Raw genomic sequence first — 18,328 nt, 5'->3', positions numbered from 1 at the left:
AGGACACAGAAGAGGCTAAAGCCACGGGAAATGCAATAGTTATCAGCTTTGACCTACAACAGGCAATGCCAGTGCCAAATTTAACAGTGGGAACAGCGTTCTATTTGAGAAAGGCATGGGTTTATAACCTCGGCATCCATGACTGTATTAGTGGAAAGGCCTTCATGTACATGTGGCCAGAAAACATTGCCAAGCGAGGTAGCGATGAAATTGCCAGCATTTTATATAAACATTTTCGAACTAATAGACCCACTGCTAATAAATTTATAGTGTATACAGATAACTGCAGCGGCCAAAACAAAAATTGGTCTCTAATTTGTTTATGGCAACAACTTACTATAGAAGGCATTTTCACTTCTATTGAGCACAAATACTTGGTAGTAGGGCATACGAGATTACCATGTGACCGTGACTTCGCAGTAATTGAAAAGTATAAGCGTCATCGATTAAAACAAGTGTATACTCCAGACGATTGGTACGAAGCAGTGAGAAAATGTAAAAGAAAAAACTGCTTTGAGGTAATTGTATTGAAACAATCCGACTTTTTTTCTTTTAAAGAACTCCAAAGCGAAATTACGAAAAAAAGCCATACAGATGACAAGAAAAAAGTTAACTTTTCCAAAATATCAAGCCTCAAGTTTTCATCTGAACAACCTAACATAATGTATATAAAACATCTTATAAATGAAGACTATAAGGCAGTTAATATTGGAAAGAAAGGTATGAGGAAGTCAATTTTACTTTCCAGTGATTTGAAATCAAAATACAGTGAACCTATTCCACTAAATAGAAAAAAAAATATTTCCCAGCTGTTACAGTTTATTCCGCCAGCTTTCCTAAAATTTTATGAAGAAATTGGTGCCTGCCAACAGATTCTACCAGGTACTGATAATGAATCACTGGAATATATTGAACATTTCGACGACTTTTCGGATATTGAAAATATTGACAACTGAATATATTATTTCATTGTTGCATTTTATGTTCATTTTTTAGAATATATTTTTTTGTTCAAAAGGGGATAAGCCTCATATTTTTTCAAAAAATGTTCAAAAACTCAAAAACCGTTCAATAAAAATTTTTGTTACTTTTATTGTGTATTTAATAACATATTTCCAAACGATTGTGGACCTTACTTCCGAGAACAATGTAAAATTTGGATTTCAGGATTTGAAAATAAGTTTAAAATGACGTTTTCTCCAAAATAATCTTTTGTGGCATGTCCCCTTCTGGTCCCAAGGTCTTCAATTCTGCAATATTATATAGGTAGTCAAGTGGTTCATGCATATAATTATCTACTTCAAATAATACCAATGACATTGTATTAGGCAGAAAGTCTGGCAAAAAATATGTATCACGAGGTATCTTTATCAGATCATTCATTATCGATCATACAGAACTTTTATTGGATGGTTCAAAAATACATATTGAACAGGTGGTTACGTGTATTGTCCTCATGTCATTATACACCAGTTTGTGTTACATCATTAACATAATTCTGTCTAAATTTCCATATATTAGTCCGTTATAATTAAAACCCATAATTACACATTTTTATAATCGGTTGTTTAGATTGAAAACTTTAAAATACAACCCAGCTTATGATGCAGTGTTTTGCATTCAAATGCGCTCCTTGCACGATCGGTACACTTGTGTTAAAGTTCATTTCCTACAATTGCAGAACAATAAAGAATATTTATGCATCATATATAAATATATAAACCAACAGTTTAAATTACGTTGTGTTTTATCACTACGAATCAAAATTATTTTCTTCAATGAAGTACAAGATGTTCATTTCTGAACAATCGAAAACTTGCACTACACTCGGGTGACTAGCCACTACAGTAGATTACCTATATTTTTTCCCAAAAATATTCAAGGTTAATTTATTTTTATCTGAAAATCTCATATGATTTTTTTGTTTTTTATATCGGGATTCGGAGTCTGTTTTAATTATAAGTTTAATACATAAATACACAAGAAACCTTTTAAAGTTAACTACTTTTCATTGAGCAACCGGCAAAATAGTTATTAAAATGTTTATCGTTTATTAAAGGAAACATATTTTAGTAAATATTTTCGTGAATTTAATTTTATCAAAATGTTTTAAAAATCGTGTGGGGTTTTAATGAGTGCACTTTGTACGACCCGCTGGAAAAGTTTTTCGTAATTGGCGGTTAACAGTGAGAAAGGTTATACGTTAAATTCCGATACAGCATTTTCATCAAAATGACCGAAAGAATCAAGATCGACGAGCCTCTCTGGGATCAAAATACATTCGTAGGACGTTTTAAGCACTTCTTGTGGGTTACAGATCCTAGAACATGCATCGAGAGCGAAGAAACGTTGGACAACGCTAAATTGCTGGTCGAGAAATACAGAAAAGGTCTGGAACCGCCTGGGACGACGAAGGAACAAATCATCTACGCAAAGAAGTTATATGAGAGTGCTTTCCATCCCGATAGTGGCGAAAAGCAGAATGTCTTCGGAAGGATGTCTTTCCAAGTACCTGGAGGTATGGCAATCACAGGAGCCATGTTGCAGTGGTACAGGTAATTAATAACATTTTATATTTAGAACATAATCCATAAATAAGTTCTCTTATAACATAGGACATTGTGTAACCATTTTCTAGTTTTAGATCTGCAATTTCCTCACATTGACAAATTATTGCACTTACAGGTCACTAATTTTACATAATTGTTCCAAAAAGGGACCAATAAAGAACAGGAACCAATTTTTGACCATAAGTGGGCTTAAAAGAGTCTTGTTTTTTTTTTATTTTTAAATACAAAAGTTTCTTTTATTTGATTCTTTTCAATAATGTGATAAATAATGACAAGTTATGAGATTTACTTTCAGATATTTGATATTAACATTTAGGATCTTAGTTTTAAATTTTGAGGGAAGATGTAACAAAAATATTTGTTTTTAGGCCCCATTTCCTTAATAACCATAAAAATATCAAGTTAATGCTAAATTCTAATATGCTAAGTTTATGTGAAATGGTTTTAAGCAAATTTTTTATCCTTTGAGGTGTTTTCTACTTTGAAAACTGCCTTTTTTGAGTTAAAGTTAAAAATGAGCTATTTTAAAAGGTCTAAATTTAAAATAATGTTTAAATTATGAGTTAATGAGGCAGCAAGATTAAATCATGAGGTACAATTAGTTCATTTCACAATTTGTGATAAATTTCCAGAAATATTTGAATAACGTTTTGACTTAGTACTTCTTGTTGCTAAGCTCTAAACAATAGTTTTATGATCACTTGTACATTTTCTATTGTCTATACAGCCTGACATTTATTCAGTACTTCAATTTCGTTTTATACAGTGAATAACAGTTTGGGATCTTCACTGTAAACATTATAATTCATGTTAATTAAAAAAACTGGAAAATACAGCCACGAAAAATAAAACTGGAAAGCACTAAAATAAAAATGATTATGTTAAATATTTTACAACACACTTTTTCCCATAAATATACTGCAATAAATGGGTCTTATAGGACAACAGAGTCTTGTCTTAAATATCTTGTCATATGAATTTGTTCCAAAGCTAATTGGTTAATTAACAAATTGGTTTATTTTATTTTATCTTGAGAATTTCTTGTGATAAAACCTAGATTGCGGTATGCTTTATTTGACAAATTGTTGATGTGACAGATAAATGACAAGAAACTATCAAATAATACTCCCAAATCTCTTATTTTAGTCACTCTTAAGAGAAGGCTTTTATTAATGAGATAGTCAAACACATTATTTTTAGATTTTCTAAAGGATATAAGAAAACACTTATCTTTATTCAAATGTGAACCTTGTGGGACCCCTGAACTGGCCAAGATAAGAATTGTGAGTGAACCCTTTATAAAAACAAACTCAACTTTTAAGATAACTACTTAACAATGAAAGAAGCCACTCAGAAAAGCCAAACATCTTGAGAGAATTCGCATAAAGATGTGCTAAGAATGGATTACTGTGTCAAAGGCGTTTGAGAAATTATTATAAATGGAGTACACTTTGTACCCACCCTTGAAAGCCTTGACAATGTAGTCATGATGCAAAACAAGATTTGTAGATATAAATTTACCTTGCCTAAATCCATATTGCTCATTAATCAAGAAATTTCTACAATGCTAAGTGAGATATTTGTTTAGAATCAGTTCAAAAAGTTTAGGGATGGCCATTAACCTAACAACAATCCTATAATTTTTTATATTGTTTCTATTACTGTTTTTTAGATACTGAGTTATATAACTGTCACATTACTTACTAGAGAAGATATGCTGTCTCAACGATATATTAAATACTGCATGTAAAGGTTTAGATAAACTGTAGATACATCTTTTTAAGAAATATGTAGGAATATTATCAGGACCATAACTCAGTTTATCCTTGAAACCATTTATAGACTCATCAGAAAGTGACAATTGCATAAATGGAATGTCAACAGAATCTTGAATCTTGTGAAAATTGTTTTGAATCAGGTCTTCAATGTTGGCGATATACATCTGAAACATCTATCTGTTAATGCTTTGCATTGTGTTCTAAGATCTGAAAATATGTTATAATCGGCTGCTGACTGAGTATGTTTGAATCCAGCATGAACAGACTTATTCTAAGTTTTTTTAATTCTGGAGAAAACAAACAAGGAAATTTTGAAGATTTTTATGTTTTTTTTCAGAACATAAAGTGATGTTGCTTTAGAGACTTCATAAAAATTATTTACTGAGATATTAATATTTAAGTCATCAAAACTAGTATTCCAGTCTCATATACCTGAGAGTAAATCAAATGTCGTTTTATTAAAAGATTTTCATAAATATTATTTTGGTGTCTCAAAAATTTTAATTTTTTGAATCACTTGTTTCTAAAGATAACTCATTTTTTGTGAATAAATCACCATCTTAAAGTCACCTAACTCTTTGGAAATTTTTACAAATTCCTTAGTAAAATGTATGCCATATTTTAAGTAATATATTAGTATAACATATATCTGCATTTGTTAAAAAAATAAAAATAGAACAATATAAAATCTTTTGGCATCAAAACTGAAAATATGAATGGTTTTTGTATGCACCATCTTTATGGCGGTGATCCAAATAAATTGTTATATTTTTGTCCACTGCATTTACTTAACATAGTAATCACACAGTTAAAAAAACCATAGTTTTCTAAATAACAAATATTATTTCGGAATTTATTTCTAAATGATGTTGCAGTATTGTAATAAAACATTCTGGTTTATAGGCCATGATCTGGAATTATTTCATCTGAATTTGGAATTTTTGGTGTTCCTGAGAGGAGGTTTTGTCTTTTAAAAAGCTCAGTTCCAAATCTTTGTGTGTTTGGATTTTGATAGACTCTGAAGCTCAATTAATAGTAGAGTGTCATTGTGTGATGATTTCTGGAAGAAATAATTACAAATCACGACCTATAAATAAGCAAAATAAAGCTTCATTACAAAACACCATTTGTGAAACTTACATTGCTTTAATGGAAAAAAGCTTGTTCCCTAAAAGTAATTTAAGACTTTTTTTTCTTTCTATATAGTTCTAAAAACAATAGCAGAGGTTGGGCCGGTTGAACCCAACCCCTCCACTTCCACTCTGACGTCACAAGCCCGACTGACGCCCACGCTGATTTGATGCCGACAACGCCAACTTGCCGCTGACAACGCTAACTTGTCGCTGACTAGACGCTGACTTAATGCTGTGGGCATCAGTGGGCGGGGCTTGTGACGTCAGTGGGCGGGGCTTGTGCCGTCAAAGTGGAAATGGAGGCTCAACCGGTCCAACCTCTTCTAACAATACCTTATTTTGATGTAAGGACTCCATTTGCTGTGGTCTTCTGGCAATGGGTAAATCAATCCTTCAACGCTCTAGTCAACTATACGAACCGGAACGCCAAGTCTCCTACTACCACAACGCAACTAGTGGTCGCCTATGCCTCAGCAACTTCATCAGCTATGATCACAGCGTTGGGCTGCAAGCAGTATTGGGGCAAGATGGCTAATCCTTTTATACAGGTATGTTAATATTGTTCTGAATATAAATTTACTGAGAAATAAACAACTAAAACGTCCAAAGTTGTTTGCGCGGGAAATCGAATCTCCTTTTGTTGCTCTGATCTTTATTTTTAGACTTTCTCCAGTTTTTTATTTATTTATTTATTAACGGGATACCACCCAATTCAATATATACACAAAGTATTACAAGTATTATCTAGTGATACAATAATTACAAAGATATAGCAAATATGTATGAAAATAATTGGCGATGCAGCCATATAGAAAAAAAAAACGAATATTAAAACTATATAAAGCACATAGCAAATACAAATCACATAAAATTACAAAATTTTTTTTAAACACATTCTACAGACATTTTCCGAAGCGCACAGCAACAAATCAAAGTCTATTCTATTTCCATTTAGAATGATTCTACTCAGTGGAGAATGCCTACCAAAATTAGAGCGATGAAATTTAATTGCAAAATTATGAGATGTTCTAGTAACTCTAGAGGGAACATTAAAGTCGATTAGAGACAGTAGATCATTGCAATTAATTTTTGAATTCAGTAGTTTATGAAGAAACAAAACATCAGCATACATCCGTCTGGAAGATAGCCTAGGAAGGTTTAATGTATTTCTAATTTCTGAGTAGGAATGGTCGCTTAAAGGTTTGTGTAATTTAAAACTTAAGTACCTAATGAATTTATTTTGGACTTTTTCAAGCTTGGCTATATGGACTTCATAAGTGGGTGACCAAACGACTGAGCAATACTCAAGAACAGATCTTACTAGGGAAATGTAAATCAGTCTGATGGAATTAATGTTATGCAAACATCTAGAGGTTCTAATAATGAAGCCTAACATTTTAAATGCCTGGTTATTCACATAATCAAAATGAGCGCCAAAATTTAGTTTGGAATCTAATTGAACACCTAGATCTCTTACAGTTGAGACAGCCTTCAGTGGTTCTTCAGCTAATTTGTAATTATAAGAGAGGTTGTTAATTCTTCTACAGAAACTAATAAAGTGACATTTTCCAACATTAATGCTCATTTGGTTCCAATTGCACCATGCCATAATTTTGTTAATATCAATTTGGAGTTTTTCACAATCTGAGACGTCTTCGACAATTCTATACATTTTTAAATCATCAGCAAATAGCAAAAATTTAGAGTTAATTTGAGATTTAATGTCATTAACAAATATATTAAAAAGGAAAGGCCCTAAGTGGCTTCCTTGTGGAACACCAGATGTTACGGAGATCTCACTAGATTGAAAGTGTTTAATTTTAACAAGTTGTATTCTGCTAGTTAGGTAACTACATAACCAGTTATACAGATTGCCTGTAAATCCAATAGTTTTAAGCTTGTTACACAACAATTTATGATTCACAGTGTCAAATGCTTTGGAGAAATCTGTATAAATAGCATCCACCTGTAGTCTCCTTTCCAAAGCATCAGATATGTATTGCCTGAAAAGTAAAAGATTTGTCGAAGTTGATCTACCTGAAAGAAAACCATGTTGCTCCTCAATTAGTACATTGCATAAAGGTGTTTTAATAGAGTCACATATTATACTCTCTAGTATTTTAGGAATAGAAGAAAGAATGCTTATTGGTCTGTAGTTAGCTATGTTACTCCTGTCACCTGATTTATGAATAGGAACAATAAAACTAGATTTCCACAAACTTGGACAAATACCTGAATCAAGTGAATGAGAAAACAGATGGGTTAAAGTACATCTACATTTTTTTAATAGTATGGGTGGAATTCCATCTGGCCCTGAGCCCTTATAAATGTCCAAATTGGCTAATTTTTCAAATATGATTTCAATAGATACATTACAAGAATTTAGACTCACTGTTTTCTCATACTCTAAGATGCATACATGTATTAAATCATCATCATTTGCTCTGTAAATATTTTGAAAGCATTGCGCGAAGCTATTAACGATATCCGCACCATTATTAAGCATTGTGTTTCCAAAAAACATTGTGTTTGGTATACCATTATTTTTGCGTTTGCTGTTAACAAAATTCCAAAAGTGCTTTACGTTTGAACTAATTCTAGATTCAGTTTGACTTATATAAATTTCATGACATGACCTGCTTAGTTCTTTGCATTTGGTTCTCAAGGAAGAGAAAAGTAGATAATCGTCCCAAGAATTTGTTTGTTTATATATCTTGTGAGCAATTTTTTTCCTAAATATTAATGATTTTAGGTCATTAGTCATCCAACGAGGAAATTTTATTATACAGTTTTTATTTTGTTATGGATTCTTTCGTCTAGGTCTAGGGTATCATTGTCTTTGCAGGTTTTTCTTACAAAAGTCTCCATAGCATAGTATTTGTTACTTTTTAGGAAGTTCACCAAAGCTTCATTTTATCTCGACTGTCTTGACGTAATTCTGTTGTGTAAGTTTTTGCCTAATTTTAGTATCGAAGACCACTCTCATAAAACTTAATGACCCAATTCAAGTTTTTTCTTCTTCTAGCTAATAGATTTTTTTGTCTCTGTTCATGAGTCTTACATTAAATGTAGCGATGTTCAAATCTGTCGTTTTTAGCGATTTCTTATTTCCCCACATTCCATGAATCCGTCTTTGTTGTGAAGGAGTGTTTATTGTACTTATATTTTGCAGAGATATGTACCGTTTGCTGCAGTGGCAGCCGCCAATTGCGTGAATATTCCGCTCATGAGACAAAACGAGATCATCTACGGCATCGACTGCTCCGACGAAAACGGCAAAATCGTCGGCCAATCAAAGGTAGCGGCAGCGAAAGGCATCTCCCAAGTAGTTTTCTCTAGGATAGTTATGTGCGCACCTGGCATGTGTATTCTGCCCATAATCATGGAAAGAGCAGAGAAGTTTAAATTTATGCAGAGGATTACGTTCCTACATGGACCTATTCAAGTTATGGGCGTTGGTTGTTTGTAAGTATTTGTTTTATTTTTTAAGAAACTTACAGTTTTACTAGTAAACTCTTAGAAAAAAAAATAACTTTGGATTCAATGAACTGTATCGGAACCGATTCACCCATCTCTATTTAAAAATTGTTTGGATTTGTGCACTTTTCAATATTTTACAGCAAAACGTTTGTTTTTAGCTTAACCTTCATGGTACCAGCTGCTTGTGCTCTCTTCCCACAAAGATGGTGAGTATTTTTATTTTTACTTTTATTCCTTCAAAAATATTCAATTATACTTATACCAGAGAACAACCCAACACAGAGAAGCGACAGTTCTTTGAAGTTACGTGGCCAAGCCGCCAATGACAGCTAACAACCAGAAAATTAATAGTCAGTGGGCATATCGCACAATATAAATTCTTCGAGCGTAGGCGCAAAATTTCGGGCCAATGTTTTTTAAATGCATTCATTTTTTCCGAATCCTGAAAAAACTAATAAGTATTTTTGAAAAATTTAAACGGAGAGTGAAAGACTACATTATTACTGAGGGCTGAAAGTCCCTGAAAACTTCTATAATGTTTATTTTAATAAGTTACAGGGGTGAAAAAAAAAAAGAGAAAATTTAGTGTGATTTTTAATTTGAAATATCTCATTCAAAAAAACTTTTTGTTTATTCTAAGGGACTTTCGGCCCTCGGTAATAATGTAATCTTTCATTCTGTATTTAAATTTTTCAAAAAAATGATTGCATTTAAAAAGAATTGGCCCGAAATTTTGCGCCTACGCTCTTAAATCAAATTGAGCATTTATGTTGACTTTCAATAAATATGAAATATTGCACTAAATAGTTACCTGCAGGGCCGACTTTTGTTGACATTCTTAATGGTGTAATTATTTTTTATTTACAAAAGGTAATTTACTGATGCCACCCGGCTGTCGTGGAAGTTACGCTAAAACGTCTTTTGACGTGTCCCGTCCTTAAAGAGTTACACAATGAAATTTTTTTAAAACAAATTTTAAGACAGTTTCCACACCACCCCAGAGGTATGTCTTGTGGCGCGTTACTTTTTTTGAATGGGTGTTCGCCAAGAGCCATATTGTCCCATTAAATAAAATGAACAAAACACTTAAATAGTATAAAACAAAACCAAATAAAATTCTATAAAAAAAAAATAAAAATAATTGTTGATATAACAAAACATTGTACTATTCTATTTAAACACAAACACTATACACTATACACTCTTCACTCTACACTAAAGTCTTCGAATATACAAAACAATCTTTTCACTTAAGTCCAAAACAGAGTTTTATAGTGTCGATGAATTTAAAAAAATATGTGATATATTTCTTGACAATCTCTTAAACGAAACAATTAAATCACATGTAAACTTAAAGAGAAAAAAGTGAATCCATTTTGAATAACAAATCTTCTCGTCTGCAAGCTTCTATCCACACTTTGGCACTATAAATTTTTAACAGAACAAATTTTAAACAAAGAACATTTTCTGTATTTATAAATAATACTTTATTACTTACAATTATAAGAGTATTAGCACTGTTATTCTATGGTATTAGTATATTCTAAGTATATTGTAAATAATGAAATATTTAACTTTTGTCAATATCTAATCTTAATAAATTTTCAGTTTTCTCCTGATGAAGTCACAAAAGTGTCACTAAATATTGAGATATACAACAAATAAAGTTTTAATATTTTTTATTTGTAATTCCCATTTAAAACTCCTAAATATTTTATGTATTTCGATCCATATATTTGATCTTTTTTATTTATATTTAACGAATTAAAAATTGGCAGACAACTTTTGTATATAGCAAAAAGTAGATGAGTACCTATTTAGTTTTTTCATAATTTAATGTAAGTTTGTTTATTTGCAACCATGTTTTTGCAATTTTGAAGTCTTGTTCTGTTGGAATTTTAAGATTTTCCCAATTATCGGTCTAATTATGTTTCCAACAATTTTTAGTTTGAGCATTTTAGTAATTTCTTTGTTTCGTTTAAGAGCGTAGACGCAAAATTTCAGGCCAATGCTTTTTAACATTTTTTTGGAATCCTGAGAAAACTAACAAATATTTTTGTAAAATTTAAACACAGAATGAAAGATTGCATTATTACCGAGGGCCGAAAGTCCCTTAGAATAAACAAAAAGTTTTTTTGAATGAGATATTTGAAATTAAAAATCACACTAAATTTTCTCTTTTTTTTTCACCCCTGTAACTTATTAAAATAAACATTATAAAAGTTTTCGGGGACTTTTGGCCCTCAGTAATAATGTGGTCTTTCATTCTGCGTTTAAATTTTTCAAAAATACTTATTAGTTTTTTCAGGATTCGAAAAAAATGAATACATTTAAAAAACATTTGCCCCAAATTTTGCGCCTACGCTCTTAAATCAAATATTCCCGTGTATAAAACCCTCTATATATTTTTATTTCTTAAAAATACTATATTCGTATTGTTGTCTTCGAGCGCGCCGACATTTGGCCACCATCTGTTGATTTTATGACCTGAGCCTTCGGAGACTTGCGTCTTTCAATAAAAGAAATAGCACTGTCACCAAATTTAATGTTTTCAGTTTGAACTAGGTATCCCTTGGCAGACCAAAGTTTATTTTTTTATAGCTCGGACACACACGTCGGCGTCGGCTTACTGTTCGAAAGTCAAACCAATACTATTATGTAATTAGTAATAACTAATAATAATTACAAAGCAATAGTAATTACCTGTTATTATTCTTAGGAAATCTAAATAAACTTATTCCTTTTCCTGTCACAGATGAACATCCGCGAATCGCACAAATATATCCAGCCATTTTAAATATAAATTAAACTTTTAACTATAAACTATAACTATAAACTTATATATTTAACTATAAACTATAACTATAACCTTTTAACTATAAATAAATTATATAAATGGTCAAATGCACTTGTTGTGTCGAGTATTTACCATAGATGCCTACGGACTATCGAAAACAACCAGAATTAAAGAATAAGCACGTGTTTTTGACAGTAATACAACCAGAATCGGGCATGCGTATACAAAAATGGTACACGCTTTTGGACCGCTATGTCGCTTCTATGTGTTCGGTTTTTCTATGCTTATACACTCCGCCAAAAAAGTATCGGATCACCTGTGAAACTGCAAATTTTGTATTAAAAATAATTTAAAACATGGATTTTTTACTGTTGTTTTTTTTTTGGTTTTTTAAGTACGTAACAAATATTAAAAGAAAAATGTAAAATGTACGAAAAATAAAGGTTTTATTTAATTTATTTCAAAAATTAGAAGAAAGCGCACAAACAGCATTGAATAAAAAAAAATAAAAATCAAAAGTAATGATAATTTAGTTAGACGTATTGCCTCCTCTAGCTCTTATAACATCTAGACAACGTTGTGGATTACCCCCAATTAATCTTCTTAGATAATCTTGATCGATATTATCCCATTCTACGGTTAACAACCAGTCGGTTGCAGGTCCTGAAGATTAGCTGGCGTCACATTACCAGATCTCACCCTTCTGTAAAGATGGTCCCAAACAAGTTCTATTGGATTTAAGTCCGGGCTGTGCGCTGGCCAATTCAAAACTTGTAAATTTACCTCTTGAAGGTACTCGGTAACGATTCTTGCGACGTGTGGGCGTGCATTGTCATGCATTAAAATAAAGTCATTACCAATAAATTAGGCGTAAGGAACAACATGCATCTCCAAAATTTCTCTAATGTACCTATCAGCAGTTAAGGATCCTCCATCTAGCTGTACCAATTCGGTTTGACCCCCAAGAGATATTCCGCTCCAGAGCATAATAGATCCTCCTCCAAAGTTTGTCGCCGGTCTTAGGTTCCATTGAAAATAACGCTCGCCATCTCGTCTATAAACTGGAATTCTTCGATCCGAAGTGTATAAACAAAATCTTGGCTCATCCGTAAAGAGTATGTTACCCCAGTCGTCGATATTCCAGTTTACATGCTCTCTTGCAAATGTTAGACGTGCTATACGGTGTTCCATTGTAAGTCTCGGGGCAGTGGCAGCTACTCTAGCCCTAATTCCAGACTGTCTTAAGATGTGCCTAACAGTTTTTGAAGACACACGTACATTTCGAGTCTCGGCTAAGTCATTGCTAAATGGCGTGCCCTCCAAGTAATGACTTTGCCGGACCCTGAGCTTCCTGGCCTTTCGGCATACGCTCTTAGTGAAACCTCTGCCCCTACGAGTCCGACACCAAAGTGAAGGTGCCACGCGGCGCGTACCAAAAACGTCCCGTGGATCCCCCCGTGGGGGTACCCCGTGGGGTTACCACGACACGTCTACTACACGCGACCCGTGGGGGCTCCACCTTCCCCGTAGTACCTGTGTTGTGAGTACCTTGCCTACCCGTTACTCCCACACTACGGGCGGGCAGGTTCGGCAGGCGGAGGAATTTCCACCTCACACGTAGACAGGTCGCCGCCGAGGATCTCTCCTCTACCACTCTTGGATCTCCCGGCGGGTACGTGCTGGGACACCTACACCACTCCTGACCGCCGTCAGGAGAGGTATATCCACACCCCTCCTGACCGAGGTCAGGAGAGGTATTTACGGGCCCAGCTCGTTCAACCTCACCAGGCTCTTTTGGAATGGGAGTAGAGTGGTCCCACGAGAGTCTCGTCTCGGATACTAGGAATGTAGACCGGTGACCGTGTCGCCGAAGCGACCGTGTGCGTTTCTACCAACCCGACACCTCGAACGACGGCTCTCCACCTCCCTATTCCTACCCATTAGTCGCCTCTTACGACAGGCAGGGCTTTCTGACCCCGGCCGTATTCTTATCTCCGCGAGCCGGACGGAAGTCTCGGCTAAGTCATGTTGAAGTTGACTTGCAGTCACATGTCTTGTCACATGTCAAAAATCTATTGTCCACTAATACCGGAATAATAAAAAACACATATGATTTAACACTATATATTGAAATAAAAATAATGAAATAATTCACACTCAAAAGTTTTCAATAAACAAATCTCATATAATGATTCTCAAAATTTTGTTCTCCGTACGTGAACAATCAAAATTAATGGTACAAACAATATTAATTGAAATCTCAAAATCCCAAACTATTCTAACTCTCCTAATTAAAATATTTATATCCTTTCTAAATTGAGTGTAAAATTGTGTTATCAATAAAAGAAAAAAAACTGCAAAAAACAAAATATCTCTCTCTGATGATGAGTGGTCCAAATCCTTGTTCCTTGTAGACTATATTATCTCCTCTCAACCGCTCCCTATGTAATCAGCAATCTTACAACAGATTGTTGCAAGTATATCGTCCTTAATGATCTCCTTCAAAAGCACAAATCATTCAAATTATGATAGCCTTTCTCCTCTCGATAAACTGAATCTCTCGTTGGCCCGAGTGAAAAATGACTCTTGGAATATCTTCTCTTTACGATAAACTGAATCTCTCGTTGGCCTGAACAGTGACTCTTGGAATATAAGTAGAGAAATATGACTTACAATATTTTGCTGCTTCAGCTTCTGTCAGATACACTAACTCCACAAAAACTCACTAACATTCCACACTACTGCTTGCTACATTTCGGGAACCGGCAGAGAACAATCACTGTTCGTCTTACAGACTTGGAAAACCAACTGATTCTCCTTTCTCTCTCCTCAATCTCGCTAAACTTTTTCCTACATACTTATCCCACCTTTTTCAATCTCCGCCAATCAAAACTCGTCACAATTCCCCCATTTTTTCATTTCGATAACAAACAAATTTTTACCTATAATTATAAAATTTCCTAAAACTTATTTACAAATAATATTTTCTATAATTCTTAAAACTAACAAAAACCTCTTTCTAAAATCTCTTTTATTTGTCTCTAATCACTGCATTAATGTGGTTCAATTGTCTTTGGATTTCACTTAAAATTATGCGGGTCACTCAAGTATAACAAAGAAATAATTTATGCAAAGCTTACATTTTGTTTAGTACAGGTAATCCAAGAATTCAATAACTTTCCTTCTTAGAAATGTTTGTTGGATATTATCCTACTTATCTGAATTATTTTAATGTTTTTGAACTTTGAAATATTTTTAAACAAACCAATATTTTTCTCGATTTTACATATCATAACAATATATATATATATATATATATATATATATATATATATATATATATATATATAGATATATATATATATATATATATATATATATATATATATATATATATATATATATTAAAGTATTGTAAAGTTAGTGTTGAATAAAGTTGATCTCAAAGAAGTGTAACTGTATAAATAAATGTCAGAATTGTCAATATGAAGAAGGCAGATAAGACTAAATTATTAGAAGAATTTTGCCCTATTACCAAGTAATAAAATAGTAAATAACCACTAACAATAAAAATAATAAATATAACTTAAATACTAACCCGACAACTTCTCACTTTACCCTCGTACATATATTCCCGTCATATAAAACTGGTACACTTTTTTTTCCCAATGTAAACCTGTGTTCAGACTGGACACAATGGTCCGTGAATCAATTCGTTGTTGCCATCACAGATAACGAGATTGCACAAAATCTAAATATATAAAAAATAACTTTCAAAAATGTACAAAGTTTTTAGATAGGTAATATTTTTATCATTAACAACAAAAAACCGTATCTAATAAATTTAATAACCAGAGGTAGGGTTGAGCTAATATCCAAAATGTTTGAAGAATCTTTAAACCTAGGGTATTGGCACAGGGAACATTGGAATGCATAAACTGTAATTTTATACTTCAATTACCTACCGAACACGAGTTGTATTTTGTGTCAATAAGTTTAGTAACAGGCACACTACCAAAATTAAATTATTATTTATTACAAGAACAATAAATGTAAAAAACTAACATTATACTTTATCCTGCGTATTATAAACTATAAAATATCCGGGACGAAAAAACGCTTTTCAAAACGTGACAGTTACAATCCAATATCTCACTGTAATGTTTTATTATAATAATTTAAAGTTATGTCTAGATTATCTATCATTATTTTTGAATTGAAATATTTTCATAAATTATAATAAAACACAAATCAATGTGTGGGTACTTAATTGAGATTATGGAAAATTACAATAGTAATAGGAGAATTTTTTAGGATGCATGTTTACATAAATGTGACTGATAGAGAATGTTCGATAATGTTTTAGTTTTTAGTATACTCAAAACTGGCGGTCTGTCGCACAGCCTTGCTTTTAGCTGGTTTCATATAATATTTTCGTTGAACTGGCAACAGTGCCCTAGAAATTAGAATGACACATGTGACAAGACCAGCGTACACAACTTAAAAAATACGATTTTTGGTTATAAGAGTTGTACCAGTTTTTTATGACGCGAACGGTACAATGATATTTCTGTTACGTCAATTTAATTTTTTATTTTTATCTTTTACAGTTCAATCAAAACCTCAACGATAGCTTGGCTAGAACCGGAGCATTACGAAAAAATAAAACAGAACTGCGGCGACAAAGTCCCTGAAATGCTTTACTTCAACAAGGGTCTCTAAATCCTTTTCCTCATTGGCGTATCGTTCAGGTCATATTTTTATTTTCTCCGTAGGCTACAATAGAACAAAGAATAAGTAATAATTTTCAAGAAATAGTACAAGTATTCGTTGAATGCAGTAGTTCTTCCGCTAAAAATAGAAGATTATCAGATACGCCACTGTAGTCGTTTTAGGTTTAACAGAAAGGTTTGTTCTTGGATATAAATGATTTGACAGATTTTTCAGCGTAAATTTGGGTAGTTTTTGTTGCTTGTAGTGACAAAATGATACACCAATGATATTTCTTAGATTCCCAACGCAGATTTAAAATTATTATACGACATAATAGAGGTGTTCATACAGTTACTTTGTTCCCATAAGTGACTCGGATCGAAAAATAATTCGGCCCTCCGCATGAACGAATCCGGTTCACAAAATCATCGGATCCCGAGGCTCAATAATATATCGACTCATATATAGTGCAGCATAGCGTCTAAGGATTAAATATTAATCAATTTCTGTATAAACTGTTTCACTCAGCCATAAAAATGTACAATATTCCTGTAAAGTAATGATTCTATAATAATCCACTTCTATTGTAGTGGTTCTTTTGATTCGACTCATTGCTCGAGCTCTTATAGACACGTCAAGAGGGAACAGCACTGTGAAGCCACAGCATGAACACAATTTGAAGCCAAATGCATGAATATTTTATTGAGTCATTGTAGAGTGGGAACTAAATTATGCGTTTATTAAGAAAAATTATTTATTGACAAATCTGTCAAATTAAAAATATTCTAATGAAAAATAAGAACAAAACTTTCTGTCTTTGTAGTGAGAATAGTTATATAAAACTGGTATGACTTTCACCTGAAAGTATACGTAATTGATAACGAGTCAGTTATCTTATTTATTGAAATTTTTGTTTACAAAAGTCAGACGAAACTAGGTAAATAATTATTATTACTTTTACACACCAGTATGGCACTTAAAAATGAAAAGGGAACTTTCATAATCTGGAAGGGAAATAGCTTAATTGAAAACTTCAACTAAAAACTAAAGAAGAAGCGCCATCTGATAGAAATAGTTAAAAGTTTTCTAGTTTTGGATGATTTTTGCAACAAAAATTGTACAGTCTGTATTATGTATGTAACGTATATTGCTTTTGCAATACTTAATTTGTACAAGGTTTGTGGCTTCCCCAAATGTCTTAATTTGGATGGAAAATGTTTTTTATACTCATAATTTATTATTAGACGTAAATTGACGTTCTATGTTTGACATATATGTATGACATCTTTTCTGACCTCATTCAAAAGTAATAATATCCATAGTACAACGTTTTTGGTTGATTTTTAAGAGCTTTTTATATAATTTACATCGCTTCTAAGCCACTGTTTTAAGTGATATTTTATGCAATAATTTTTGTTATATTTGTGTCACAAATATATTTTTGAAAGCACCAAAATTTGTTTTATTTTTCTTCACTTGAAGATCTCATAAATATTTTAACAATAAAAATATTGTTAAAGCTATAAAAAAAAACAATTCATAAAAACTAATCGTATCGCTAGAGCTCAAGAAATAAATGTAAGAAAAAGGAAAGTCCTCTTCAATATAAGACAAACAAAATGCCTCCCAGAAAACAAAATCTAGATTCAGTAAACATATAAAGTAAGTAAGCAAAACATATAAAAATCTAATTAAACTACTGTCACAATGTAATTCTTCATCCTATTTTATTAAGTCAAAATATACAAAAATTACGAGTGATAGCAGGATAAAAAAACTCTTACGACTATCGCTAAGGAGAAAAATGTTTTCCCGTATAAATGTAAGTATTTTCTTTATTTATTATAATCGAGATGT

General features: G+C 32.5%; 1 protein-coding gene across 1 annotated transcript; it reads left to right on the top strand.

The window, feature by feature from the left end:
• The first annotated feature begins 1,860 nt into the window (after window positions 1-1,860).
• On the top strand, window positions 1,861-17,927 carry Sfxn2 (sideroflexin 2). The gene is made up of 5 exons (XM_072530816.1): window positions 1,861-2,555; window positions 5,831-6,029; window positions 8,654-8,946; window positions 9,120-9,167; window positions 16,369-17,927. The coding sequence occupies exons 1-5, from the start codon at window positions 2,233-2,235 to the stop codon at window positions 16,478-16,480; spliced, it is 975 nt and encodes a 324-aa protein (XP_072386917.1). The 5' UTR covers window positions 1,861-2,232; the 3' UTR covers window positions 16,481-17,927.
• The last annotated feature ends 401 nt before the right edge of the window (window positions 17,928-18,328 follow it).

The sequence above is a fragment of the Diabrotica undecimpunctata genome, chromosome 4 (genome assembly GCF_040954645.1).
Source record: "Diabrotica undecimpunctata isolate CICGRU chromosome 4, icDiaUnde3, whole genome shotgun sequence".
NCBI lineage: Eukaryota > Metazoa > Arthropoda > Insecta > Coleoptera > Chrysomelidae > Diabrotica > Diabrotica undecimpunctata.
The sequence above is the reverse complement of the archived record's forward strand: the minus strand, read 5'-3'. Positions and strand labels throughout refer to the sequence as shown.

Excerpts from the sequence above, each read along its gene's own strand:
- Sfxn2 (XM_072530816.1), top strand. The coding sequence starts at position 2,233 with ATGACCGAAAGAATCAAGATCGACGAGCCTCTCTGGGATCAAAATACA. Across the intron at positions 2,556-5,830 it reads GCCATGTTGCAGTGGTACAG|GACTCCATTTGCTGTGGTCT; the intron begins GTAATTAATAAC and ends TTTTGATGTAAG. Across the intron at positions 8,947-9,119 it reads GTTATGGGCGTTGGTTGTTT|CTTAACCTTCATGGTACCAG; the intron begins GTAAGTATTTGT and ends GTTTGTTTTTAG.